General features: G+C 44.8%; 1 protein-coding gene across 4 annotated transcripts in view; it reads left to right on the top strand.

Annotated features, from left to right (window-relative positions):
- Positions 1–26,491, top strand: part of LOC116360508 (oxysterol-binding protein-related protein 8) — a 151,870-nt gene that overhangs the window by 78,550 nt on the left and 46,829 nt on the right. For 2 of the 4 annotated variants that reach the window (XM_031815181.1, XM_031815182.1), the window contains 2 exons: positions 104–140; positions 2,997–3,374. In XM_031815181.1, coding sequence (XP_031671041.1) covers positions 104–140; positions 2,997–3,374 — 415 coding nt within the window. Of the gene's footprint in view, positions 1–103; positions 141–2,996; positions 3,375–15,478; positions 15,840–26,491 lie in introns of those variants that run through there. The other 2 variants (XM_031815184.1, XM_031815183.1) reach the window with 1 other exon arrangement.

Below are 26,491 nucleotides of genomic sequence, written 5' to 3'. Positions count from 1 at the left end.
TCTCTCGCTCCCCATCTCTCTCTCTCTCGCTCCCCATCTCTCGCTCCCCATCTCTCTCTCTCCCCCATCTCTGTCTACTTGTCCCCACCCTTCCCTATACCAGCTCCATGCAGAGATCAGAGAGCACCCCACCACATCAGGTAAGCCACTGACCTTTGAAAGGGACAGGAAGGTGTGAGGTGGCGGGAGAGGCTGGGTGAGGCAGGGGTGAGAGGGCTCACAGGGGGCAACAGGCTCACGTCCTCCAACTCAACACCTCATCAGGACAGGGATGCATTGGAAGGTTGTGTTACAGTAGCCAGTAGTTTGTGTTTACCTTAAACGAATGTCATGAATTCCAAGTTATAGGAAAGGATTTCTCTGGGTAGGCCAAAAGTTTGGAGTGGGTGAAAGTTGTCTGTAACTGTGATATTATTCATCACATGTATGGCTGAACAGTGCTGATCTAGTTTCACACTAGCTTTATGGTTCTACAGTGCCCTGTTTTGGTGAGCCACAATATTTCCAATAGTCACTGACTCACTGAAATGTCACTTGCAGTTGTTGAGTTCACTATCTAGGCCTATGGCTGGCTGTGTCTCGTATGTCTGAGTTTCTTAGGGGTGGCGTTGACTTAGTGATGGCATTGACTTAGTGATGGCATTGACTTAGTGATGGCGTTGACTTTGTTAGGGATGGCGTTGACTTTGTTAGGGATGGCGTTGACTTAGGGATGGCGTTGACTTAGTGATGGCGTTGACTTAGTGATGGCGTTGACTTAGGGATGGCGTTGACTTTCTTAGGGATGGCGTTGACTTAGGGATGGCGTTGACTTAGTGATGGCGTTGACTTAGTGATGGCGTTGACTTAGTGATGGCGTTGACTTAGTGATGGCGTTGACTTAGTGATGGCGTTGACTTAGGGATGGCGTTGACTTTCTTAGGGATGGCGTTGACTTTCTTAGTGATGGCGTTGATTTAGTGATGGCGTTGACTTTCTTAGGGATGGCGTTGACTTTCTTAGGGATGGCGTTGACTTTCTTAGGGATGGCGTTGACTTTCTTAGGGATGGCGTTGACTTTCTTAGTGATGGTGTTGACTTTCTTAGTGATGGCGTTGACTTTCTTAGTGATGGCGTTGACTTAGTGATGGCGTTGACTTAGTGATGGCGTTGACTTTCTTAGGGATGCGGTTGACTTTCTTCGGGATGGCGTTGACTTTCTTAGGGATGGCGTTGACTTTCTTAGTGATGGCGTTGACTTTCTTAGGGATGGCGTTGATTTTCTTAGGGTTGGCGTTGCGTTTCCTATGGGTGGAGTTGCGTTTCCTATGGGTGGCGTTGAGTTTCCTATGGGTGGCGTTGCATTTCCTATGGGTGGCGTTGAGTTTCCTATGGGTGGCGTTGAGTTTCCTATGGGTGGCGTTGCATTTCCTATGGGTGGCATAGCAAAGGGTATACAGAGATGAGCAGTTTACAGAGGAGTAGAGAGTGAGGTGATGTGTCCTATAAAGAGCATTGGTGGAAAATCTGATGGCCGAATGGTAAAGAACCTCTAGCTGCTACTGCTTCACTGTAACAGTGGACTGCTTCACTGTAACAGTGGACTGCTTCACTGTAACAGTAGACTGCTTCACTGTAACAGTAGACTGCTTCACTGTAACAGTAGACTGCTGTACTAAGACTCACTGGAAACCTTATTGACTAGTGGACTGTAACAGTAGACTGCTTCACTGTAACAGTAGACTGCTTCACTGTAACAGTAGACTGCTTCACTGTAACAGTAGACTGCTGTACTAAGACTCACTGGAAACCTTATTGACTAGTGGACTGTAACAGTGGACTGCTTCACTGTAACAGTGGACTGCTTCACTGTAACAGTGGACTGCTTCACTGTAACAGTGGACTGCTTCACTGTAACAGTGGACTGCTGTACTAAGACTCACTGGAAACCTTATTGACTAGTGGACTGTAACAGTAGACTGCTTCACTGTAACAGTAGACTGCTTCACTGTAACAGTAGACTGCTTCACTGTAACAGTGGACTGCTTCACTGTAACAGTAGACTGCTGTACTAAGACTCACTGGAAACCTTATTGACTAGTGGACTGTAACAGTGGACTGCTTCACTGTAACAGTAGACTGCTTCACTGTAACAGTAGACGGCTGTACTAAGACTCACTGTAAACCTTATTGACTAGTAGACTGTAACAGTAAACTGCTTCACTGTAACAGTAAACTGCTTCACTGTAACAGTAGACTGCTTCACTGTAACAGTAGACTGCTTCACTGTAACAGTAGACTGCTTCACTGTAACAGTCGACTGCTTCACTGTAACAGTAGTCTGCTGTACTAAGACTCACTGGAAACCTTAGAGTGAATTTTCCCTTTAATTAAGAGCACTACTAGATGGTTTCTCTGTGCATTTTCCCTTTAAGAGCACTACTAGATGGTTTCTCTGTGCATTTTCCCTTTAAGAGCGCTACTAGGCACAATGTGTTTTCTACCTAGGATGTTATTCATTAAATATACTGTGTGTGCTTCACATACACCAAACCAAATCTCGTTAACCCTTTGCCATAGAGTTAAGAAGTGTTCGTACTATACTGAGATATTCTCTGCATTAATATGTTATAACGCTGCAGGGTGACGTTTCCACTAGGTACAGATCTATGATCAGCTTACCCTCCCCCAATCCTAACCTTAACCGTTAGTGGGGAAAATGCAACTCTAGGTGCAACTTCACCCTACTCCTCGTTAGATGGAATCTTTGCAGCCGTGCCACTAGAGGGCACCGCGTCGTCATCATCTGTCATCACCAGTGGGGGAGGAGAACCCCTGCTGCTCAGCCTGTTGGTCAGCAGATAAAAATTTATATCTCTCTCTCTCCCTTTTCTCCCCCCCTCTCTCTCTCTCCCTCTCTCTTATTCCCTTTTCTCCCCCTCTCTCTCTCTCTCTTTCCCTTTTCTCCCTCTCTCTCTTTCTCTCTCTCTTTCTTTCTCGCTTTCGCTCTCCTCCAGCTGCCTTAATTCCCAGTGATGACCCCATCCTATTGACCCCAGGGAGGATGAGCCAGCGAAGCCAGGGGAAGGAGCGAGAGAAGAGGGAGGAGAAGGAGCGAGAGAAGGAGAAGGAGCGAGAGAAGAGGGAGGAGAAGGAGCGAGAGAAGGAGAAGGAGCGAGAGAAGAGGGAGGAGAAGGAGCGAGAGAAGAGGGAGGAGAAGGAGCGAGAGAAGAGGGAGGAGAAGGACAGAGAGGAGAAGAAGGAGAAGGACAGAGAGGAGAAGAAGGAGAAGGACAGAGAGGAGAAGAAGGAGAAGGATGGGAGCCTCCACACCCCCAGCAGGGATCACCTCGCCAGCCCCTCTTCCCTCAGCCCGGGGCTCAGCTACACCCATGGTAAGACCACCTTCTTCTTCCAGGCACACTTTGCCCTCTAAGCACAGACCCAGGGTCCGGTATCTCTCAATCTCTGTACTAACCTCAATATTCCTGAACCACGGTGTCCTCTGGAGGTGGATGGGCTCTGCTAGGCTCCATGCAACCTTCAGGGTTGAAGCAGATACCAGGGGAATCCCAGAGGTTACCAATGCTCTAAGCAAAAGGATCTGATGTTTTTATTTGAGACTTGTATATGACAAGGCATTGGGAGTGTTTTACGGTGGTTTTGGAAGGTTTTTACCCTCCAAATGTCAAAAATGGTTCATCCTATACACGACAGTACCTTCCTTCTGGAATGTTCCATTATCTACCACCAGGGGGAGCAGAAGCTAAAAGGAAAAACAAATATTTTTCTCTCCTCATTCTAGAGCACCTTCAAATCATGTCTGCATTCTATCAGAACAAGCAACACTTCTCTCAAAAGAGACCTGAGTGGTGCGGTTGGGGGGACTTATACAACTGGGTAACCAGTCGTTGCACAAAAGGAAATAATTCTGGGATAGAACCATAATAATAAAAAAATCCCTGCCTTGAGTATATGAAGGGCAGACGGTTGCATTGATAATGATAGTACCTAGGCCTCTATACAGCTCTGAGATGTAGGCTGGTAAATGACAGAAATTACTTTTATTAGCTAACTCTAAGCCAATACATCCAGTGTTATTTTCCTAGTGTCAGTTTCTCAGTTGTGGTTGTTGCTGGTTTGCTCTTCTGAATATAAGAATGTAGGCCGAGCGCTTCACAAGTAAGCACTTCACAGGTAATGTCGTCCCAAAGGGCAGAGAATCCAATAAGGATGAAAGGCTGGGAGGCAACAATGCCGGTGATCTGTATCCTTCAGTCAGTGTGAACAGGCAGGTGGTGAACACTTGTGACGGCCGTCGTGACATTTACCAGTCTGTTATTGGTCCAACGTCACTACCCCCTCCGTTTATCATGACACCACATTGGATCCATCTCAAATGACACCCTATTTCTCTATTTAGTGCCATAGTAGTGCACTAAATGGGACGTAGCCATTAACTCTCTCATATTGCGTTCTCGGATATCGTTTATTCAGAGGCATCAGTAGAGATAATCATGGTGTTCTTCTTAAGGTCTCACAATTTAGAATATTTCCTGCTGTTCAATGGCCATTCCAACTGTTGATTCTTGAAGAATAGAAGTTAGAAATGCCTTTTGACCTTCGTACAGCCGTCTCATCATATCAGAACCCTGCATTAAAGGTACCGTTGCTCCACTGTTTATGTCTTTCATTGTGTTGTCTTTGGAAACAAGCCATGTAGCTTCAAAGTAAGTTTCAACTATTATGCTGTGCTCGTGGACTGTCTGTCCCTGGTGGGGCTGCCGTAAGGCTGAAACATAAACTCCTGATTGGGGCTTTAAAGGCCAACAAGTCCCTCCCCTCTTTAGATTCTGCTAAGTGTTCCTATTTACTTGAAAGAGGGGATGTGAATTCCTATCCTAGTTCCACAACAAACGTTCTCTGTGAGAAGAATATGGTTCAGATAGGTTCAACTCTGAAGCCATCGGAACTCTGAAGCCCTGGTCCAGGTTTCCATGGTAACCCCCACTGCCTCAAGTAGCTTCTTTATATTGTGAGAGAAATGATGCTGTATTGGTCTCAAACAGTGTTGTATTGTGAGGGAAATGATGCTGTATTGGTCTCAAACAATGTTGTGTGGATCAAGATTGGAAATGATGCTGTATTGGTCTCAAACAATGTTGTGTGGATCAAGATTGGAAATGATGCTGTATTGGTCTCAAACAATGTTGTGTGGATCAAGATGCATTCCATTTCAACTACTCTTGCCCGGTTGACTGTCCACCAACTTGCATGTTGTCGGCATGTGTTTGTCTCATGACCTCACTAGTTGGATATAACCAAATAATAATGTTATTTGGATCCTACACAAAACTGATATTTATTCTGAATAGTACAGACCTGGGTAATCAAAGCTTAGATATTCTATAGACCGCAATAATGCCATAAACACATTGTATGATATTGTATGAGGCTAGATTCCTTCTGCAGATAAGGGACAGCTAAATGCTGAGCTTGTTCATGCAGTCTGCCTCAGTCTCTGCCTGGCTACAGGGAGCTGCCTGCTGTGCTGCAGCTAAGACGGTCTGTACATGGACAGCCTACTAAGCAAGGCCTTTCTCCCTGCCCTGGCACTGTTACACTAAAATAGACCCAGACCCACCATGTTGACTCTCATGGAAATACAAATCTGCTTTCCAGATACTCTCTCTTTAACTGTCTCTATCTCCTCTCTCACCCTGGCCAGGTAGATGGACAGCAGGAAAGGTGGAGGGAGGGAGGGAGGGAGCAGGTGGGGACAACCCAGATTTAGGCTCATTCTCAGGGATTACGCCCTGTCACCCGGGGTTAACATGGATGGAGACATCCGTCTGAACCAATCGCAGCCCTTTCCTACTTCCTGCCTGGCCATCCACCAATGGGAGGCGGAGTCTGGGGAGCTCAGAGTGTTTTTGCGGGGCCAGTTGGAGATCAAGAGACCCGGATGGACGATCTGGGGGTCTCTGGGCCTGGGCTCGCCCTGGATGTCTGTAGGCTGGGCAAGCACAGCTGGTGGGGAGACGTGTATGTATGTAGAGAGAGAGAGAGAGAGCGGTTTCAGTTCACTGGTAAGGACCTTTGTCTCCAATTGACCTTGGTTGGCATTCTCCTTATGTCGCCACGACGGCGGAAGGCAAGTACAGCCGAGTCATATTAAGATGGTAGTGTCTCTGTAGCTAAGCAGCTGCTAACGGAGATATGCAGCTTTGGCAGTGAATATGTATCATTAGGAGCTAACAGAGAGATGTAGCATTAGGAGCTAACAGAGAGATGCAGCATTAGGAACTAACAGAGAGATGTAGCATTAGGAGCTAACAGAGAGATGTAGCATTAGGAGCTAACAGAGAGATGTAGCATTAGGAGCTAACAGAGAGATGTAGCATTAGGAGCTAACAGAGAGATGTAGCATTAGGAGCTAACAGAGAGATGTAGCATTAGGAGCTAACAGAGAGATGTAGCATTAGGAGCTAACAGAGAGATGTAGCATTAGGAGCTAACAGAGAGATGCAGCATTAGGAACTAACAGAGAGATGCAGCATTAGGAGCTAACAGAGAGATGTAGCATTAGGAGCTAACAGAGAGATGTAGCATTAGGAGCTAACAGGGAGATGCAGCATTAGGAGCTAACAGAGAGATGCAGCATTAGGAGCTAACAGAGAGATGTAGCATTAGGAGCTAACAGAGAGATGTAGCATTAGGAGCTAACAGAGAGATGTAGCATTAGGAGCTAACAGAGAGATGCAGCATTAGGAGCTAACAGAGAGATGTAGCATTAGGAGCTAACAGAGAGATGTAGCATTAGGAGCTAACAGAGAGATGCAACTTTGGCAGTGGAGATGCAGCATTAGGAACTAACAGAGAGATGCAACTTTGGCAGTGGAGATGCAGCATTAGGATCCTTATTTTGGTCTCTCCCATGCTTCTCCATCTGAAAGATCTGTCCTTCCTTTTAGAATCTCTGTTTTGTTATGCTAGAATACTGTGTGTGCAGCTGAATCCTGTCCTCTGGGGATAGAATGAATGATAGCAAAGCCAAGTCAAACAAGGACTATAAAGCAGCTAATAAGATTCAGCCATGTGCACTGAAGCATAGCATGGATCTATATTCCCCAGCTCATCATAGACAACTATAGGTAGCCTAGTTGTTAGAGCGTTTGGCCATTAACCGAAAGGTTGCTGGATCGAATCCCTGAGCTAACAAGATAAACAAAAAAAATGTCTCTGCCCCTGAGCAAGAGGCACTGTTCCCCGGGCGCCGAAGACGTGGATGTGGATTAAGGCAGCCCCCCCCTCACCTCTCTGATTCAGAGAGTTAAATGCCAAAGACACATTTCAGTTGAATAGTTGGACAACTGACTAGGTAGCCTCTTTCCCTTATATACTGTAGAAGGGAACAGTAAGGTACATAGCACGGATCTATATTCCCCAGCTCAGCATTGACTACTATATACTGTAGAAGGGTACAGTAAGGTACATAGCACGGATCTATATTCCCCAGCTCAGCATTGACTACTATATACTGTAGAAGGGAACAGTAAGGTACATAGCACGGATCTATATTCCCCAGCTCAGCATTGACTACTATATACTGTAGAAGGGAACAGTAAGGTACATGGCACGGATCTATATTCCCCAGCTCAGCATTGACTACTATATACTGTAAAAGGGTACAGTAACGTACATCATAGACTACTATATACTGTAGAAGGATACAGTAATGTACATCATAGACTACTATATACTGTAGAATGATACAGTAACGTACATCATAGACTACTATATACTGTAGAAGGATACAGTAAGGTATATCATAGACTACTATATACTGCGGTTGCGGGTGGTACAGTTGCCGTACCAGGCGGTGAAACAGCCCGACAGGATGCTCTCGATGGTGTATCTGTAAAGGTTTATGAGGTCTCTTTGCGTATAAGACGTCTTGATGATGAATACACCAATAATGATTGGCATTGTCTGTCTTTTGGGTACTTCACTGGGTCTGCCTTTCACTGGAGTGGCTTTATCTCAGTGTGGCTCTCTGTACAGAGACCCCCCCGGCTCTCTATGAATAGTAACACCAGTGTTGTGTTACTGGTTATCTCGGATCCCAGGCCCAAATCTTACGTGTTCTAGCCTTCTACCCGATTTGTAGTCTGTCATGAGAGACTATGTTGATACTAGGGCCGGGACGATACCAGTATCGCAATATTTGGCTAAAATAAAGTCAGGAAACAGACCTGATGTATCTGAAATATTGTGTAGTGTAGTTTGGAAAATAAATAAATGTGATTCTAGATGACAACATAATGATGTTTGTTTCTAAAAGTTGGAGACTTTTATCTCCCTCACCAACTTCAAACATCAGCTATCTGAGCAGCTAACCGATCGCTGCAGCTGTACATAGTCTATTGGTAAATAGCCCACCCTTTTCACCTACCTCATCCCCGTACTGTTTCTATTTATTTACTTTTCTGCTCTTCTGCACACCAATATCTCTACCTGTACATGACCATCTGATCTTTTATCACTCCAGTGTTAATCTGCAAAATTGTAATTATTTGCCTACCTCCTCATGCCTTTTGCACACATTGTATATAGACCCCCCCTTCGTTTTCTACTGTGTTATTGACTTGTTAATTGTTTACTCCATGTGTAACTCTTTGTTGTATGCTCACACTGCTATGCTTTATCTTGGCCAGGTCGCAGTTGCAAATGAGAACTTGTTCTCAACTAGCCTACCTGGTTAAATAAAGGTGAAATAAAAAAATAAATAAAAAAATGTTTGTTTCCAACAGTAGGGCTGTTTTCCTAAAGAAGTTAAATCATCTCTTAGTATCGTGGCAAGGAAACAAAACAAAGGAGTATAGTGATACTGGTATGATCGCGGCCCTGATGCACTCCATGGCTGCGGCCCTAATGGAACCCTATTAGAACCCTACCTATATAGTGTACTACTTTTGACCAGGGCACATGGGGCTCTGGTCAAACGTAGTGCACTTTTCTAGGGAATGGGGTGCCATTTGGGATTCAGTCTAGATCATGCAGGTATTGGAACAGAGCAAGGCACTTAACCCTAATTGCTCCATGGTCGCCGGCAGTAATGGCTGATCCCTGTCCGTGACCGTACTCTCCAAGGATGTCTCAGGGGGAATGGGATATATACATTTCTATTTCACACTACACAGGTTGCACAATTGTACATGTGTGAAACGGGACAAATATAAGCACCCTCTATTTGACCTTTGACTTTGCCTCATAGTGACTACATGAAGTGAACTGGGCCGTAGAGGTTGTATTCAGAGAGGCTTGAGTTGACAGGATTCATAGTCTAGAGAGGGACCAGGGTTGTGGGGACTAACGTTGCTTTGAGAGAAAGAGCCATAAGCCCCCTTGTTCAACTTGCCATGGTTCATTCCAGGAACATATCTGAATAGATTTGACGAAATATCACTTACCCTCAGTTTGGCTTTTAAATGTTCCCATTCAGAAAGGGTAAATGTCACTATTTCTGCTCCGAAATCAGTGGTTATTTAGTCAGAATGTTATGCTGGTGAGTCTGAGTGCTACAGATGTAGGATCTTAATTTGATAACTCTTCTGTTGCTGTTAATTTTCCTGCACAGCATGAAATGCAAACTTGTTGTGTATTCAAGGGTTAAAATAGCTTCTAATGCTTCTAAATTCCGCTTTAAAATGTCAGACTTGATTTGCGCTAATGAATAATGTTTCAACCCCCACAAAAAAATGTCCATTAATTATAATCCAGATAATAATTCACATTATTACATTACTGTTGCTGCAGGATTATGTTCTTGTTGTAGCAAACTGGCTCGAATTAAGATCCTACATCTGTAGTTAAAAGCACTGAACTGAAATGGATGTTAATCGATGACAGCACTGTTGACCTATGAGGAGATTAAAAGCCTGTCTTAATGTACTTGATAGAGGATATTGCGTCTACGCATCTCAAAACTAGTATTAATGAAATATCAATTTATAGTGTGCTCATACGGCCATATGCCTACACATTGACCTTTACCATAAATATCTACAGTGTTGATTCTTTCTTCTTCAGTGGTATATCTACCTGCACATTTTGCAGGCTGTAGCTAGAGTTCTTTGGCTGTGTACCAGGATTAACTCATCGCTGCCCTTTCTGTTGGCCTGTTTGGCAGGGTAGGGGGGATCATCAAGCACCCAAAGAGCTATGCATGCCTGCTGCTAGTATCTTCCTTCTCCGGAAGCTGTGGCAGATGAGCCTGCCCCACTGCCCAGCTTTACTTGATTAAAGGGTTAGGTCACTCAACCTGCAAAACGCATCATCACAGTTTATGCTCTGTACTGAAAGTGCTCTAACTTGAATGCTGACATGAAACATTTCCCCGGGGATGTATTTACAGTGGACTAATGAACAAAATACAAAAATATACTTTTTGAGTGAACTATCCTTTTAAGAAAGAAAAAAATACTGTTATTAACCCTTCCCCATTTCCCCCACCTAAACCTGTACTCTATGGATACGTTTTTGTCTAGCCGGCATTACATTACAGTAATTAGCGAACAATACAAATACCAGGCCAAGACTTCAATCAACATTTGTTGACATTAGACATTAGTTAATGTAGCCTGAATGTAAACATAGCAGAGCACTCTACCCAGGAAATGCCAACCATTGAACCCCTATTTACTCAGGATTGCATTGCCCGTCAAACGTGACACAGTATTTAGCTATTAGCTAGCACTAATATGACCATATTAGATGGTTGGTGTTGAGTTCTTTGAGATAAGTACCAGAACGTATCCATTGTTGCCACAACATTTCATATTAAATACTAGAAACTATCCATTGTTGCCACACCATTTCCTATTAAATACCAGGTAAGTACCAGTGGAAACATCACCTACTGTAAAATAAAGTGCTCCCTGTTGTTGCTCTACTTCCTGATATGCAGATTCCATGTGGTGTACTGTAATGGAGAACCATTGTTTCTTAATCCTGCATGCAGGGGCTAGTGTTACACACAGGGAGATGTGATAGCTAGCCGTCTGTGTAAAAATACAGTGGAGACTGTGGTCCGGTCACAGTGTAGGGTAAAGTTGCTCTAGGTGCTGATCTTGGGTCAGTTTTGCCTTTTTCCCCACTATCTGGCTAAGGTTGGAGGAGGGGGAAGGAAACTTCACTCCAGAGTGACTATTGTGGTCAGTCGCTAAAATGCTCATCTGTTCAAGGCACATTAGCTGACGACTGTCCAGTCACTTAATGCAGATGCTTCTGTATACATGAATAGCCATGCATCATATCATGTATTATGTGTTGGCCTGGACTGTCTTTATCTCCTGATATGTTGACCCAGGCTATTGACCTGGACTGTCTTTATCTCCTGATATGTTGACCCAGGCTATTGACCTGGACTGTCTTTATCTCCTGATATGTTGACCCAGGCTATTGACCTGGACTGTCTTTATCTCCTGATATGTTGACCCAGGCTATTGACCTGGGCTATCTTTATCTCCTGATATGTTGACCCAGGCCAGTAGTGTGGATATGGTGGACACATGCAGTATGCCTGGGGACTTTGTTTGGCTGACCCAATATTTGTCTGCAAACACTTACCTAATGTGGGTACTCCCTAAATACCCTCACGCTCTATTTCCTGACATGACAGCGACATGCCCGATGCTTCCGGGTCCAGTAGACTACTACTTTTACCCCCGTGGAGGTTGGAGACCGAACCTAACCCAGGGGGTTAAGCAAAACACCTCAACTGTTTGTCACATTGTTGGCCCAACATCTTTGTGAAGTTTCTTCGCTCTGTTTGACTTGTTTCTTAAAAATGCCATTTATTAATTTGGACCAGCTGAACTTTCCTTTGAGGCTGCAGGGTTAATTATGCCTAGGATTTAGAATTATACATACTCCAGAACGTCTTAATTACCTGTGTTAATTAGCCTGTTTGCTCAGGGATCTGTGTTTGTGTCCCAAATGGCTCCCTATTCCCTGTAAAGTGCACTACTGTTGATCTGGGCTATAGGGGTCTGGTCAGAAGTAGTACACTATGTCAGAAATAAGGTAACATTTGGGGACACACTTTTTTTTCCTTCCAAGTGTCGCCGAGCAACGCTGTGACATCACATCACGCTGTTATCAAAGCTGTTGTTTGCCTCGTCTCTAAACAGACAGGGATGGAATGACTCCTTCCATTCGAAAATATAGATAACACGTCTTAATTGGCCAGAGGGCACTGAAGGGACGCAGCTGTTGACAGAACAAACAAGGAAACATTAGGAGGGAAGGGTCAATTGAATGGGATAGGAGGATGCCAGGAATCTTGTGGATGGAAAAACAGCAATGCTCTGGAGATTCTATTCCGACGATAAGGACCAGGTGGGGCCTATTGGTTTTCACAGAGATAACCATTGGTGCTCTTTGAGACTCCTTTCTCAATGCACCTACTTCTCTTGTACCCTTTTGTTCTGGACCTGCAACAGACCTTTCTTATGGACAATATGTTCTGACAGTGTTGTCAGGGTGACTGGGGCAGCACAGTCTTCTTAACCTGTTCCTGGTGACAGTCTTCTTCTAGTTTGTACTGTCCCCTTGAGATTGCAGTCCCAGAGATCAATATCTAGAGCGGGGGAAATATTGATCAACTGTCCCATAGCCATTTCTGTTGTGTGACCTTGTCACAGTCATTATGAGCATTGGTATTAACAGCATGTTAATTAGTTGACTTTATTACAATTTTACTGTGTGTCCCTGAGGGTATTGTCTTGAGAAGACCCTGTTTCACAGTGTTTGTTATCCATTAGTTCTCTCCAAATGCTACTCATGTCATGCTGGTTGCTAGTAGACTGACAAATAGTAAGCCACAAATGGCAAACTACAGGTCAGAAAATGGCTTTTTGATCATTCAACTCACACTGTTTTTGACAGGTAGAATGGGCTGTGGTCCTGAAACATAAACGGCCTTGATTGCAGTGCACTGAGCTATAGATGAGAAAATAGGGATGTAAATTATAGCCACTTATGGCTCAGGATTTTACAGTAACAGGCTTGGTATTCTACCTGAGGGGCTCAGTAACAGGCTTGGTGTTCTACCTGAGGGGCTAAGTAACAGGCTTGGTGTTCTACCTGAGGGGCTCAGTAACAGGCTTGGTGTTCTACCTGAGGGGCTCAGTAACAGGCTTGGTGTTCTACCTGAGGGGCTCAGTAACAGGCTTGGTGTTCTACCTGAGGGGCTAAGTAACAGGCTTGGTGTTCTACCTGACGGGCTCAGTAACAGGCTTGGTGTTCTACCTGAGGGGCTCAGTAACAGGCTTGGTGTTCTACCTGAGGGGCTCAGTAACAGGCTTGATATTCTACCTGAGGGGCTCAGTAACAGGCTTGGTGTTCTACCTGAGGGGCTCAGTAACAGGCTTGATATTCTACCTGAGGGGCTCAGTAACAGGCTTGGTGTTCTACCTGAGGGGCTCAGTAACAGGCTTGGTGTTCTACCTGAGGGGCTCATTAACAGGCATGATATTCTACCTGAGGGGCTCAGTAACAGGCTTGGTGTTCTACCTGAGGGGCTCAGTAACAGGCTTGATATTCTACCTGAGGGGCTCAGTAACAGGCTTGGTGTTCTACCTGAGAGGCTCAGTAACAGGCTTGGCGTTCTACTTGAGGGGCTCAGTAACAGGCTCAGTAACAGGCTTGATATTCTACCTGAGGGGCTCAGTAACAGGCTTGGTGTTCTACCTGAGGGGCTAAGTAACAGGCTTGGTGTTCTACCTGAGGTGCTCAGTAACAGGCTTGGTATTTTACCTGAGGTGCTCAGTAATAGGCTTGGTATTCTACCTGAGGGGCTCAGTAACAGGCTTGGTATTCTACCTGAGGTGCTCAGTAACAGGCTTGGTATTTTACCTGAGGTGCTCAGTAACAGGCTTGGTGTTCTACCTGAGGGGCTCAGTAACAGGCTCAGTAACAGGCTTGATATTCTACCTGAGGGGCTCAGTAACAGGCTTGGTGTTCTACCTGAGGGGCTCAGTAACAGGCTTGGTGTTCTACCTGAGGGGCTAAGTAACAGGCTTGGTATTTTACCTGAGGTGCTCAGTAATAGGCTTGGTATTCTACCTGAGGGGCTCAGTAACAGGCTTGGTATTCTACCTGAGGTGCTCAGTAACAGGCTTGGTATTTTACCTGAGGTGCTCAGTAACAGGCTTGGTGTTCTACCTGAGGGGCTCAGTAACAGGCTCAGTAACAGGCTTGATATTCTACCTGAGGGGCTCAGTAACAGGCTTGGTGTTCTACCTGAGGGGCTCAGTAACAGGCTTGGTGTTCTACCTGAGGGGCTCAGTAACAGGCTTGGTATTCTACCTGAGGGGCTCAGTAATAGGCTTGGTATTCTACCTGAGGGGCTCAGTAACAGGCTTGGTATTCTACCTGAGGTGCTCAGTAACAGGCTTGGTATTTTACCTGAGGGGCTCAAAGGAATTGATTGGCCATACAAGCATTGGAGAAGTCAACTGGCCAGTTTGGTCTTTGTGTCTGGGGAATACGATAGGGCATGCAGAGAGTTTGTCCATCCTCACAGGCAGGGTGAATAGAGACTGGCTTTATTACATTTGTGTGTGTGTTAGTGTCTAGTGTGTGTGTTAGTGTCTAGTGTGTGTGTTTATTATGTGGTAGCAGGTGTCTGAGTGCTGTAGCTGGAGTCGTCAGTCAGACGTTCAGGACTATGCCACACACTCACACACTGTTAGAAAGAGAGTGAGCAGGAAGAGAGGGGTGATGTTCATCTGAGCTGTGTTGTTCAAGGAGAAGGGAAAGAGATTTAGGAGAGATACCGTGAGAGGATATACCACGACAGAGCGGCAGGTAGCCTAGCGGGTAAGAGCTTGGGGCCAGGTTCGAATCCACGAGCCGACCAGGTGAAAAAAATGTGACCTTGAGCAAGGCACTTAGCCTTAATTGCTTCTGTGGAGTTGCTGTGGATAAGAGTGTCTGCTAAATTATTACAATGTAAATGTAAAAATGAGGAGATACCACACAGAGAAATACACGGTGTACAGAGAGGAGAAAATGAAAGAGAAAAAACAAGAGGGAAAGAGAGGACAGGAGGAGGGAGACTGGTTGGCAGTGAGAAAAGTAGAGCTATTCATTGAAAGAAGGAAAGAGAAAGAGGGTAGGAGGCTGTTCCATGGAGTAGGCTAGATAAGATGCAACTCTTCTGTACACTGCTGGTGCATGGAGTAGCAGGGGGGAGGGACTCTGCTGATTCATCAGCGTAGTACTCAGAGCCTCCTCCCCTTGCACTCACTCTCTCACACACAGACAGGAGAGAGAGAGAGAGAGAGAGAGAGAGAGAGAGAGAGAGAGAGAGGGAACAAGGGAGAGGGAGGGATAAAGAGAGAGAGGGAACAAGGGAGGGAGAGAGAGGGAGAGGGAACAAGGGAGAGGGAGGGAGGGAGAGAGAGAGAGGGAGGGAGAAAGAGAGAGAGGGAACAAGAGAGAGGGAGGGAGAAAGCGATAAATTGTGCTGCACTGCTTTGAGTGCCTTGAGACTGAGTTGCTGTGCTTGCTGTGTCCTGTGTGTGTGTCTGGCTGCGGGCGATCAGATCTGAGCATTTCGCGGTCAGCGGCTTCGCCCTGCTTGGCCCCTGCTGATCCCCAGCAGGCCCTCCTCAGGCCCCCCCGGGCTCTCGCCGGCCCCATGATGAAGGAGGAGGGAGCGCTGTGCCGTCGCCGCTTCTCAACGTGCGGCACGACCAGCTCGCCGCGGCCCCCACACCCCGACGGACGCAAGCTCATCCGCAACGCTTCTTTCGGGGGCTACAACGAGCTGTCGCCCCTCTCGCTGCCAGGTGGGTGTGGTAGTTGAGACGGTGTTGGACCCCTCACCCTTCCCCTCCAGTCTGATGAGGAGCCTGCCCTGCCGCGGGCTCTTCGACACCCAGCTAGTTGTAGGCTAGCTGTTGCTTTGAGTAGTACCCTCTGTACTGTAGCCAAGTGGCCTGTGTGCTTGTTCCCTATAGAGTCGTAACCCCTAGATACTGGTTGTGGACGGTGACTGTGCTGTTATTTGAAGGTCTATTGTGTTCTAAATGGACACTGAAGAAATATTGGAACTACAGGTACACTGTTGCTGTAGTGGTGTCCCTGTGGCAGAGTTACCTGTGTGCTTGTTCCCTGTAGAGACTGAGTCGTAACCCCAAGATACTGGTTGTGGACGGTGACTGTTATTTCAGATACTAATGTGCAGGAGGTTATTGTTTTCAGTGTACTGTCACAGTATTGGAGCTATTCTCTTGCTTGTCCTTTTTGCGTTGCCTGATGCAGATTCTGATGTTGAATGTGTCGTATCTATTTCTTCTTAGAGTTTTGAATTCTTATATTAGACTATACTTTTAATACATATTTTTCCTTGTATAGAAATGTACTCGGTCATATGCAAACGAAGTATATCGTACTCTGTAGCCCGAGTAACTGTGCGCTGCTTTGGAGTGGTCGTCCACCTGAGCGTGAGATCAGCAGAGCTTTCACAGAACGTCAAGTGAAGTGAATTAGACCTAAAGCTTCTGTAGTGAGTGTGATGTTTTTTAACCTGTCAGCCTGTCAGCCTCCCAGCCACCGAGCCGACACAGCCTCCATTCATCTCTGTTGAAGACTGTCTAAGAAGCTCTCTCCCTGCCAGGAGAGCCGCAGGCTTTTCACAAAGATTGCCGATTCACCGGAGACAGCTGGTACAGGCTGGTTGCATTCTCTCTTTCTCTTCAGCCAAATGTAATCTCAATAAAAATAGGTACGTGACGCTATTTCCTTATTATCAACCAACATTACATTTAAGCATCAGGGTCATCAGGCTGTATATACCTTAACCTATCATAAGTATATCTGCCATTTTGGAGACGATCTCCACACAGTTTCATCAGTAATCCAGCTTCTCTGCCAATAAGACCCCCCCCTCTTTCAGGGTTACCTGGGGCTAGCTTCTCTAGCTTCCACAGGAGGTGCCAGTGAGGGGCCAATGACTCAGCAGATTAACCTGGGTGGCGGCCTATTAATAGACCAATCACGTGCACCAAAAAGACAGACAGAAAATATCAGTGTCCTAATAGCTCCTAGCCCACGACCACTCGTTTGAAATATTATCCTCCCCAAAGATGAAGTGGCTTTGTCTGGCCAGCAACACTGGCAGCGTAGCCGAGGAGGATCCGGTCCATGCCGACTGCCAATGAACACTCCCCTGTTTGTGTTGCTGTTGTTGCTAGCCGTTGTTTGCAGGCTGAACATGAATTGGTTTTGGAGGTCATGAATGGGGAAATGGAGAAAGGGTGGAATTGCGGTGCTCTGCTAGCTCTGTTGACAACAGAATGGCAGTACGGATTTGTTTTTAATGAACCTTTATTTAAGCAGGGAGTCAGGCTGAGACCACGATCTCTTTCGCAGATGATCCCTGCAGCAGATGAGCCCTGCAGCAGATGATCCCTGTAATTTGGATCACTCCTGGGTCAGAGTAACCATTGCAGCACGTCATTACAAAGTCATTACAGGGGATGCATCCCAAATGGCACCCTATTCCCTATTAATTGGTCAAAAGTAGTGCACTATATTGGGAATAGGGTGCCATTTGGGACCATTGCCAGTCTCGCCATGTGATGACAGGCTGTATCGCTTGCTTCCTTAAAGGGGTAATCTGCAGTTCAAACAGTAACAAAGAGGGCACCCCACCATTGTTTTGGTAAGAATGCTGAGGGATGGGGCTGGGGAAATGGAACCACTCAAATGCTGTGGATTCAAGGACAGCCACTTTTCCAGCCAAAGAGAGGAGTCACAAAAAGCAGAAATAGAGATAAAATTAATCACTAACCTTTGATGATCTTCATCAGATGACACTCAGAGAACTTCATGTTACACAATACAGGTATGTTTTGTTTGATAAAGTTCATATTTATATAAAAAAATCTCAGTATACATTGGTGTTCAGTAGTTCCAAAAACATCCGGTGATTTTGCAGAGAGCCTCATCAATTTACAGAAATACTCATTTTAAATGTTGATGAAAATACAAGTGTTATGCATGGAACCTTAAATACACTTATCCTTAATGCAACCGCTGTGTCAGATTTCAGATTTCAAAAAAGCTTTACGGAAAAAGCAAACCATGCAATAATCTGAGAACGGCGCTCAGAGAACAAATACAAATATACGCCATGTTGGAGTGAACAGAAGTCAGAAATAACATTATAAATATTCACTTACCTTTGATGATCTTCATCAGAATGCACTCCCAGGAATCCCAGTTCCACAATAAATGTTTGATTTGTTCGATAATGTCCATCATTTATGTCCAAATAGCTACTTTTGTTAGCGCGTTTGGTAAACAAATCAAAACTCACGAAGCGCGTTCACTAGTTGCAGACTAAATTTCAATAAGTTCCGTTACAGTCCGTAGAAACTTGTCAAACGATCAATCTTTAGGATGTTTTTAACATAAATCTTCAATAATCTTCCAACCAGAGAATTCCTTTGTCTTCAGAAAAGCAAAGGAACGGGAGATACCTCTCATGTGAAATGCGCGTCACCAGTGCGTGACTGCTGGCAGACCTCTGACTCATTCCCCTCTCATTCAGCCCCCGTCATGGTAGAAGCATCAAACAAGTTTCTAAAGACTGTTGGCATCTAATGGAAGCCTTAGGAAGTGCAAAATGACCAAAATCCCACTGTATCTTCAATGGGGGCTGAGTTTAAAATCGACCAACTTCAGATTTCTCCGGTTTTTGCCACATGAGTTCTGTTATACTCACAGACATCATTCAAACAGTATTAGAAACTTCAGAGTGTTTTCTATCCAAATATACTAATAATATGCATATATTAGCATCTGGGACTGAGGAGCAGGCAATTTACTCTGGGCACCTTATTCATCCAAGCTACTCAATACTGCCCCCCAGCCATAAGAAGTTTTAACCTTGTCTTCTGGTTATACATCAGAACCCAAAATCTTATATTTGTGGTTCTGATGGGGTAAGACAGTTGAACTATGCTCATGAGGTATTTGTACATTATATCCTTCAACAATCAATGGACACACATACTCATTCAAGGGTTTTTCTTTACTTTTACATGTTTCTACATTGTATAATAATAGTAAAGACCTCTAAACTATTAAAAAACACATGTAATAACCAAACAAGTGGTAAACAAATCAAAATATATTTTATTTTTGAGATTATTCAAAGTAGCTACCCTTTGCCATGATGATAGCATTGCACACTCTTGGTGTCTTCACTATTATTCTACAATGTAGAAAATAGTACAAATAAATGAGTAGTTGTGTCCAAACTTTTGACTGGTACTGTATATCATTAATCCAGCAGATTTCCTGTTTATTTTCCATTTTGCAAAGGAAATGTGTATTTTAATCCCTCCCACTGTCCTGTGGATGTGGCACAATGACCTCTGATGTTCTGAAGTAAACGGTGCAACAGGTTTTAGGAGCAATAACGGTCGCTTTAAAAACTCCTGAGATTGCTACATGCCTGCCTCCCACTGTAGCACTGCACCATGCTATCCCACTGTAGCACTGCACCATGCTATCCCACTGTAGCACTGCACCATGCTATCCCACTGTAGCACTGCACCATGCTATCCCACTGTAGCACTGCACCACGCTATCCCACTGTAGCACTGCACCACGCTATCCCACTGTAGCACTGCACCACGCTATCCCACTGTAGCACTGCACCACGCTATCCCACTGTAGCACTACACCACGCTATCCCACTGTAGCACTGCACCACGCTATCCCACTGTAGCACTGCACCACGCTATCCCACTGTAGCACTGCACCATGCTATCCCACTATAGCACTGCACCATGCTATCCCACTGTAGCACTGCACCACGCTATCCCACTGTAGAACTGCACCACGCTATCCCACTGTAGCACTGCACCACGCTATCCCACTGTAGCACTGCACCATGCTATCCCACTGTAGCACTGCACCATGCTATCCCACTGTAGCACTGCACCATGCTATCCTACTGTAGCACTGCACCATGCTATCCCACTGGGCAAAATTAAGAACATGACAATTTTTTCTGTTTCTAATCTGGTTTTCTGATTGAGAATGTCTAATGATGTCATGCAGATTATAGCCAACTGGTCTCTGTTACATCCAGGGAAAGATGGCATATTTCGTTTGTTATCTGGTCAGATTACAACCAGATAGAGATGTCTTTTTCTGGTTGTGAAATAGACTGTTTACCAAACGATGTCTTAATGACATCATTGCAACCACTTTGGCACACAGCTCCGTGCTGCTCCAGCCTGCTCCCGTTCTGCTCCAGCCTGCTCCGTGCTGATCCATCCTTCTCTATCCTGCTCTGTGCTGCTCCATCCTGCTCTATCCTGCTCCCGTGCTGCTCCATCAGACCCAGAGTCAAAATGGTGGTGGTGACCTTGTTGCCATGGCAAATGTAAAGCAAACAGCATACTGATTTATGCCCCCAAAACTCAAAATTGAGGCTTTATCCTAGTGCGTATAGCAGGTAATGTTTTCACCCTTCCCCAATTGTCGTCAGGCCAGCTGTTGCTAGGGAACCTTTCGGTTCTTCCCGAAAAACATGGCGACAGTGTCAGTGTTCGTCAAAGCTGTCATGCCGTGTGTGTGTGTGTGTGCACTCCATCCATAGACATGACAAAAAAACACACACACACAATGTACACTTCACTGTCTTATATAATGATCCATCCCTAAAGAACATCATATCTGTTGTTCAGGGTGCAAATACGGTGCCATGCCACCCCCCTCACAGCATCATGGTACGGACCGTCTCACTGGGACTGGATGGAAAAAGGATGTTTGCGGTTGGTTCCACAGAAACATCTTCATAGGGGTGTTTATATTCACTTTAGTTATGGAGAAGAGGGAACAAAGAACTCTGACTGTTGAAATGTTATTTTGGTTAGCATTGGTACACCCTCAGTGGGTAGTCAGAAACCACAAGCATCCGTTTTTCAGGGGAAAAGCTGAGAACAGGTGAAGCCTGAACCTTTTGCTTCCGGTTTCAGCTGACCCGCTCAGGCGTTTCTCTTTACGCCTGCTGCGTTAGGTTAGACAAACAAACAAATGTCACTGTTGAAAAGCCGTTTTGGTTAGCATTGGTTTGTGTTAGTCTCTGCACTCCAATGCTAACCTTCTTGGTTTCTTGTCAGCCTAAGTTCTAGGTTTATGTAGGGAGAATGTTGAGTGTTTCTTTGGAGGAAAAGCAGAGAGAAATGTGAAGCATAAGACCTTGTCCTCCCAAAGATATAATTTTTATTTATTTTTATTTTACCTTTATTTAACCAGGTAGGCAAGTTGAGAACAAGTTCTCATTTACAATTGCGACCTGGCCAAGATAAAGCAAAGCAGTTCGACAGATAAAACGACACAGAGTTACACATGGAGTAAAAACAAACATACAGTCAATAATGCAGTATAAACAAGTCTATATACAATGTGAGCAAATGAGGTGAGAAGGGAGGTAAAGGCAAAAAAGGCCAAGATGGCAAAGTAAATACAATATAGCAAGTAAAATACTGGAATGGTAGTTTTGCAATGGAAGAATGTGCAAAGTCGAAATTAAAAAAATAATGGGGTGCAAAGGAGCAAAATAAATAAATAAATTAAAATTAAATACAGTTGGGAAAGAGGTAGTTGTTTGGGCTAAATTATAGGTGGGCTATGTACAGGTGCAGTAATCTGTGAGCTGCTCTGACAGTTGGTGCTTAAAGCTAGTGAGGGAGATAAGTGTTTCCAGTTTCAGAGATTTTTGTAGTTCGTTCCAGTCATTGGCAGCAGAGAACTGGAAGGAGAGGCGGCCAAAGAAAGAATTGGTTTTGGGGGTGACTAGAGAGATATACCTGCTGGAGCGTGTGCTACAGGTGGGAGATGCTATGGTGACCAGCGAGCTGAGATAAGGGGGGACTTTACCTAGCAGGGTCTTGTAGATGACATGGAGCCAGTGGGTTTGGCGACGAGTATGAAGCGAGGGCCAGCCAACGAGAGCGTACAGGTCGCAATGGTGGGTAGTATATGGGGCTTTGGTGATAAAACGGATTGCACTGTGATAGACTGCATCCAATTTGTTGAGTAGGGTATTGGAGGCTATTTTGTAAATGACATCGCCAAAGTCGAGGATTGGTAGGATGGTCAGTTTTACAAGGGTATGTTTGGCAGCATGAGTGAAGGATGCTTTGTTGCGAAATAGGAAGCCAATTCTAGATTTAACTTTGGATTGGAGATGTTTGATATGGGTCTGGAAGGAGAGTTTACAATCTAACCAGACACCTAAGTATTTGTAGTTGTCCACGTATTCTAAGTCAGAGCCGTCCAGAGTAGTGATGTTGGACAGGCGGGTAGGTGCAGGCAGCGATCGGTTGAAGAGCATGCATTTAGTTTTACTTGCATTCAAGAGCAATTGGAGGCCACGGAAGGAGAGTTGTATGGCATTGAAGCTTGCCTGGAGGGTTGTTAACACAGTGTCCAGAGAAGGGCCGGAAGTATACAGAATGGTGTCGTCTGCGTAGAGGTGGATCAGGGACTCACCAGCAGCAAGAGCGACCTCATTGATGTATACAGAGAAGAGAGTCGGTCCAAGAATTTAACCCTGTGGCACCCCCATAGAGACTGCCAGAGGTCCGGACAGCAGACCCTCCGATTTGACACACTGAACTCTATCAGAGAAGTAGTTGGTGAACCAGGCGAGGCAATCATTTGAGAAACCAAGGCTGTCGAGTCTGCCGATGAGGATATGGTGATTGACAGAGTCGAAAGCCTTGGCCAGATCAATGAATACGGCTGCACAGTAATGTTTCTTATCGATGGCGGTTAAGATATCGTTTAGGACCTTGAGCGTGGCTGAGGTGCACCCATGACCAGCTCTGAAACCAGATTGCATAGCAGAGAAGGTATGGTGAGATTCGAAATGGTCGGTAATCTGTTTGTTGACTTGGCTTTCGAAGACCTTAGAAAGGCACGGTAGGATAGATATAGGTCTGTAGCAGTTTGGGTCAAGAGTGTCCCCCCCTTTGAAGAGGGGGATGACCGCAGCTGCTTTCCAATCTTTGGGAATCTCAGACGACACGAAAGAGAGGTTGAACAGGCTAGTAATAGGGGTGGCAACAATTTCGGCAGATAATTTTAGAAAGAAAGGGTCCAGATTGTCTAGCCCGGCTGATTTGTAGGGGTCCAGATTTTGCAGCTCTTTCAGAACATCAGCTGAATGGATTTGGGAGAAGGAGAAATGGGGAAGGCTTGGGCGAGTTGCTGTTGGGGGTGCAGTGCTGTTGTCCGGGGTAGGAGTAGCCAGGTGGAAAGCATGGCCAGCCGTAGAAAAATGCTTATTGAAATTCTCAATTATGGTGGATTTATCAGTGGTGACAGTGTTTCCTATCTTCAGTGCAGTGGGCAGCTGGGAGGAGGTGTTCTTATTCTCCATGGACTTTACAGTGTCCCAGAACTTTTTTGAGTTAGTGTTGCAGGAAGCAAATTTCTGCTTGAAAAAGCTAGCCTTGGCTTTTCTAACTGCCTGTGTATAATGATTTCTAGCTTCCCTGAACAGCTGCATATCACGAGGGCTGTTCGATGCTAATGCAGAACGCCATAGGATGTTTTTGTGTTGGTTAAGGGCAGTCAGGTCTGGGGAGAACCAAGGGCTATATCTGTTCCTGGTTCTAAATTTCTTGAATGGGGCATGTTTATTTAGGATGGTTAGGAAGGCATTTTTAAAAAATATCCAGGCATCCTCTACTGACGGGATGAGATCAATATCCTTCCAGGATACCCCGGCCAGGTCGATTAGAAAGGCCTGCTCGCAGAAGTGTTTCAGGGAGCGTTTTACAGTGATGAGTGGCGGTCGTTTGACCGCTGACCCATTACGGATGCAGGCAATGAGGCAGTGATCGCTGAGATCTTGGTTGAAGACAGCAGAGGTGTATTTAGAGGGGAAGTTGGTTAGGATGATATCTATGAGGGTGCCCGTGTTTAAGGTTTTGGGGAGGTACCTGGTAGGTTCATTGATAATTTGTGTGAGATTGAGGGCATCAAGTTTAGATTGTAGGATGGCTGGGGTGTTAAGCATGTTCCAGTTTAGGTCGCCTAGCAGCACGAACTCTGAAGATAGATGGGGGGCAATCAGTTCACATATGGTGTCCAGAGCACAGCTGGGGGCAGAGGGTGGTCTATAGCAGGCGGCAACGGTAAGAGACTTGTTTTTAGAGAGGTGGATTTTTAAAAGTAGAAGTTCAAATTGTTTGGGTACAGACCTGGATAGTAGGACAGAACTCTGCAGGCTATCTTTGCAGTAGATTGCAACACCGCCCCCTTTGGCAGTTCTATCTTGTCTGAAAATTTTGTAGTTTGGAATGATGATAATGATCCTATTGTGAAATCATTTATTTTAGCATGTCAATCTCGGTGGGGCAAACTGCCAGCAAAGCCTTTACACAGCACAGCACAACAATAAACAATACATTAATTGCACTACAACGGTGACAAACAGTTCCCACAAACTGTTAGGGCCTACATAAAACTGTTCCAACAGCAGAGCTTTCTTTTCAGCACCATGGAGTGAATCCTTACCACTGCTACACCTGGCTCTCAGCGGAGCCTTGTCTGGCTGGGAAACAGTTCATTCAGCCTCATTTACTGCCTTTAAAAAAAAACATAGCTGATATGTTGATGTACAAACTATGGAGTAAGGGGACAATGAGCGGATAAAAGGCCATGTGTAATTTCGATTTTAAGACATTCAATAGTGAGCTAGGACGGACGTAGTCAAAATAACTATTTGTTCAGCACTTTTGAAATGTACAGCAACAGATTTCAGAACATGGGCTGTTTTACAGTATTCTCCCTGTACACCAAGTCAGAACCATATGATAAATAAAGGGAGCATATCAGTAGACAATGAAAGGTCGTACAATATTCAATGATTACATATCTCTAAAACAGGCTATAGGCTTCATGTCACGGACGTGTGGAGAGACGGACCAAGGCGCAGCGTGATTGAAGTTCCACATCTTTATTTTAGTGAAACTTTTCAAACAAAACCAGAAACAAACAACGACCGTGCAGTACTGAGGTGCAACATGCACTAACTCAAAAACAATATCCCACAAACACAGGTGGAAAAACGGCTACCTAAATATGATCCCCAATTAGAGACAACGATTACCAGCTGCCTCTAATTGGGAACCATACCAAGCACACCAAGGTAGAAATATGAAAACTAGAATACCACATAGAAATGATAAACTACAATAACCCCTAGTCACGCCCTGACCTACTACACCAGAGAGAAACAAGGGCTCTCTGGTCAGGGTGTGACACTACATGTGGATATCCAAGTCAGAACAGTAGGCTGTTATGAGGGGGAAAGGGACCAAATTATTGAGGCACTTGGGCAACTAACAGCTTACTACACAACATTCACTTAGTATTACTTTCTTAGCTACAGTATACATATCTCCCTGGCGTGTTACATCATTTATGCAGCAACATACAATACATTTTTGGGCTCCCCTTGTTGTGCTGTGCTCACTTGATTAGGAAGGTGGCGCAGCGGTCCTTCATGGGCAAATTTTGTCATCAAACTTGTAACTCTATGGCAGCACCCAAAGGGGCTTGAATTTTCAAGCTCTACCCGTAGATTTTGCAGTGATTTAGTGTCCCCATGAGTGACAGAACACTAAGCCAATCACAGCACAACTAGAGAATGTTGTGTTGTATCGTGGCTTTGCTGGCATGCATCGGGAAAAATAAAATAGGGGAGTTTGCCCCACCAATAGAATATAATGGTTTGAAACCTTGAAGGTTTTACTACATATTGTGAGGCATGTCTTGCCTTGCTTCAAAGTTGCCAAAATCCAACCAAACGTGCAGGCAATTATTTTATATAGACTTCCATGTGCCATTGCAACCAGTAGCCTATTTCTCTCATGTTCTATTGTTTTTCAAAGCAACTTTCTTTCATTGTCCGGTAGCCAAAGACACAATCCTGTTATATTATCAACCCAGGCTGGTTTTTATTTTTATTTTTATTTTTTATTTGACCTTTATTTAACCAGGTAGGCAAGTTGAGAACAAGTTCTCATTTACAATTGCGACCTGGCCAAGATCAAGCAAAGCAGTTCGACAGATAAAACGACACAGAGTTACACATGGAGTAAAAACAAACATACAGTCAATAATGCAGTATAAACAAGTCTATATACAATGTGAGCAAATGAGGTGAGAAGGGAGGTAAAGGCAAAAAAGGCCAAGATGGCAAAGTAAATACAATATAGCAAGTAAAATACTGGAATGGTAGTTTTGCAATGGAAGAATGTGCAAAGTCGAAATTAAAAAAATAATGGGGTGCAAAGGAGCAAAATAAATAAATAAATTAAAATTAAATACAGTTGGGAAAGAGGTAGTTGTTTGGGCTAAATTATAGGTGGGCTATGTACAGGTGCAGTAATCTGTGAGC

This window comes from Oncorhynchus kisutch, unplaced genomic scaffold (assembly GCF_002021735.2).
Source record: "Oncorhynchus kisutch isolate 150728-3 unplaced genomic scaffold, Okis_V2 Okis09a-Okis19a_hom, whole genome shotgun sequence".
NCBI classification, from domain to species: Eukaryota; Metazoa; Chordata; class Actinopteri; order Salmoniformes; family Salmonidae; genus Oncorhynchus; species Oncorhynchus kisutch.
The sequence above is the reverse complement of the archived record's forward strand: the minus strand, read 5'-3'. Positions and strand labels throughout refer to the sequence as shown.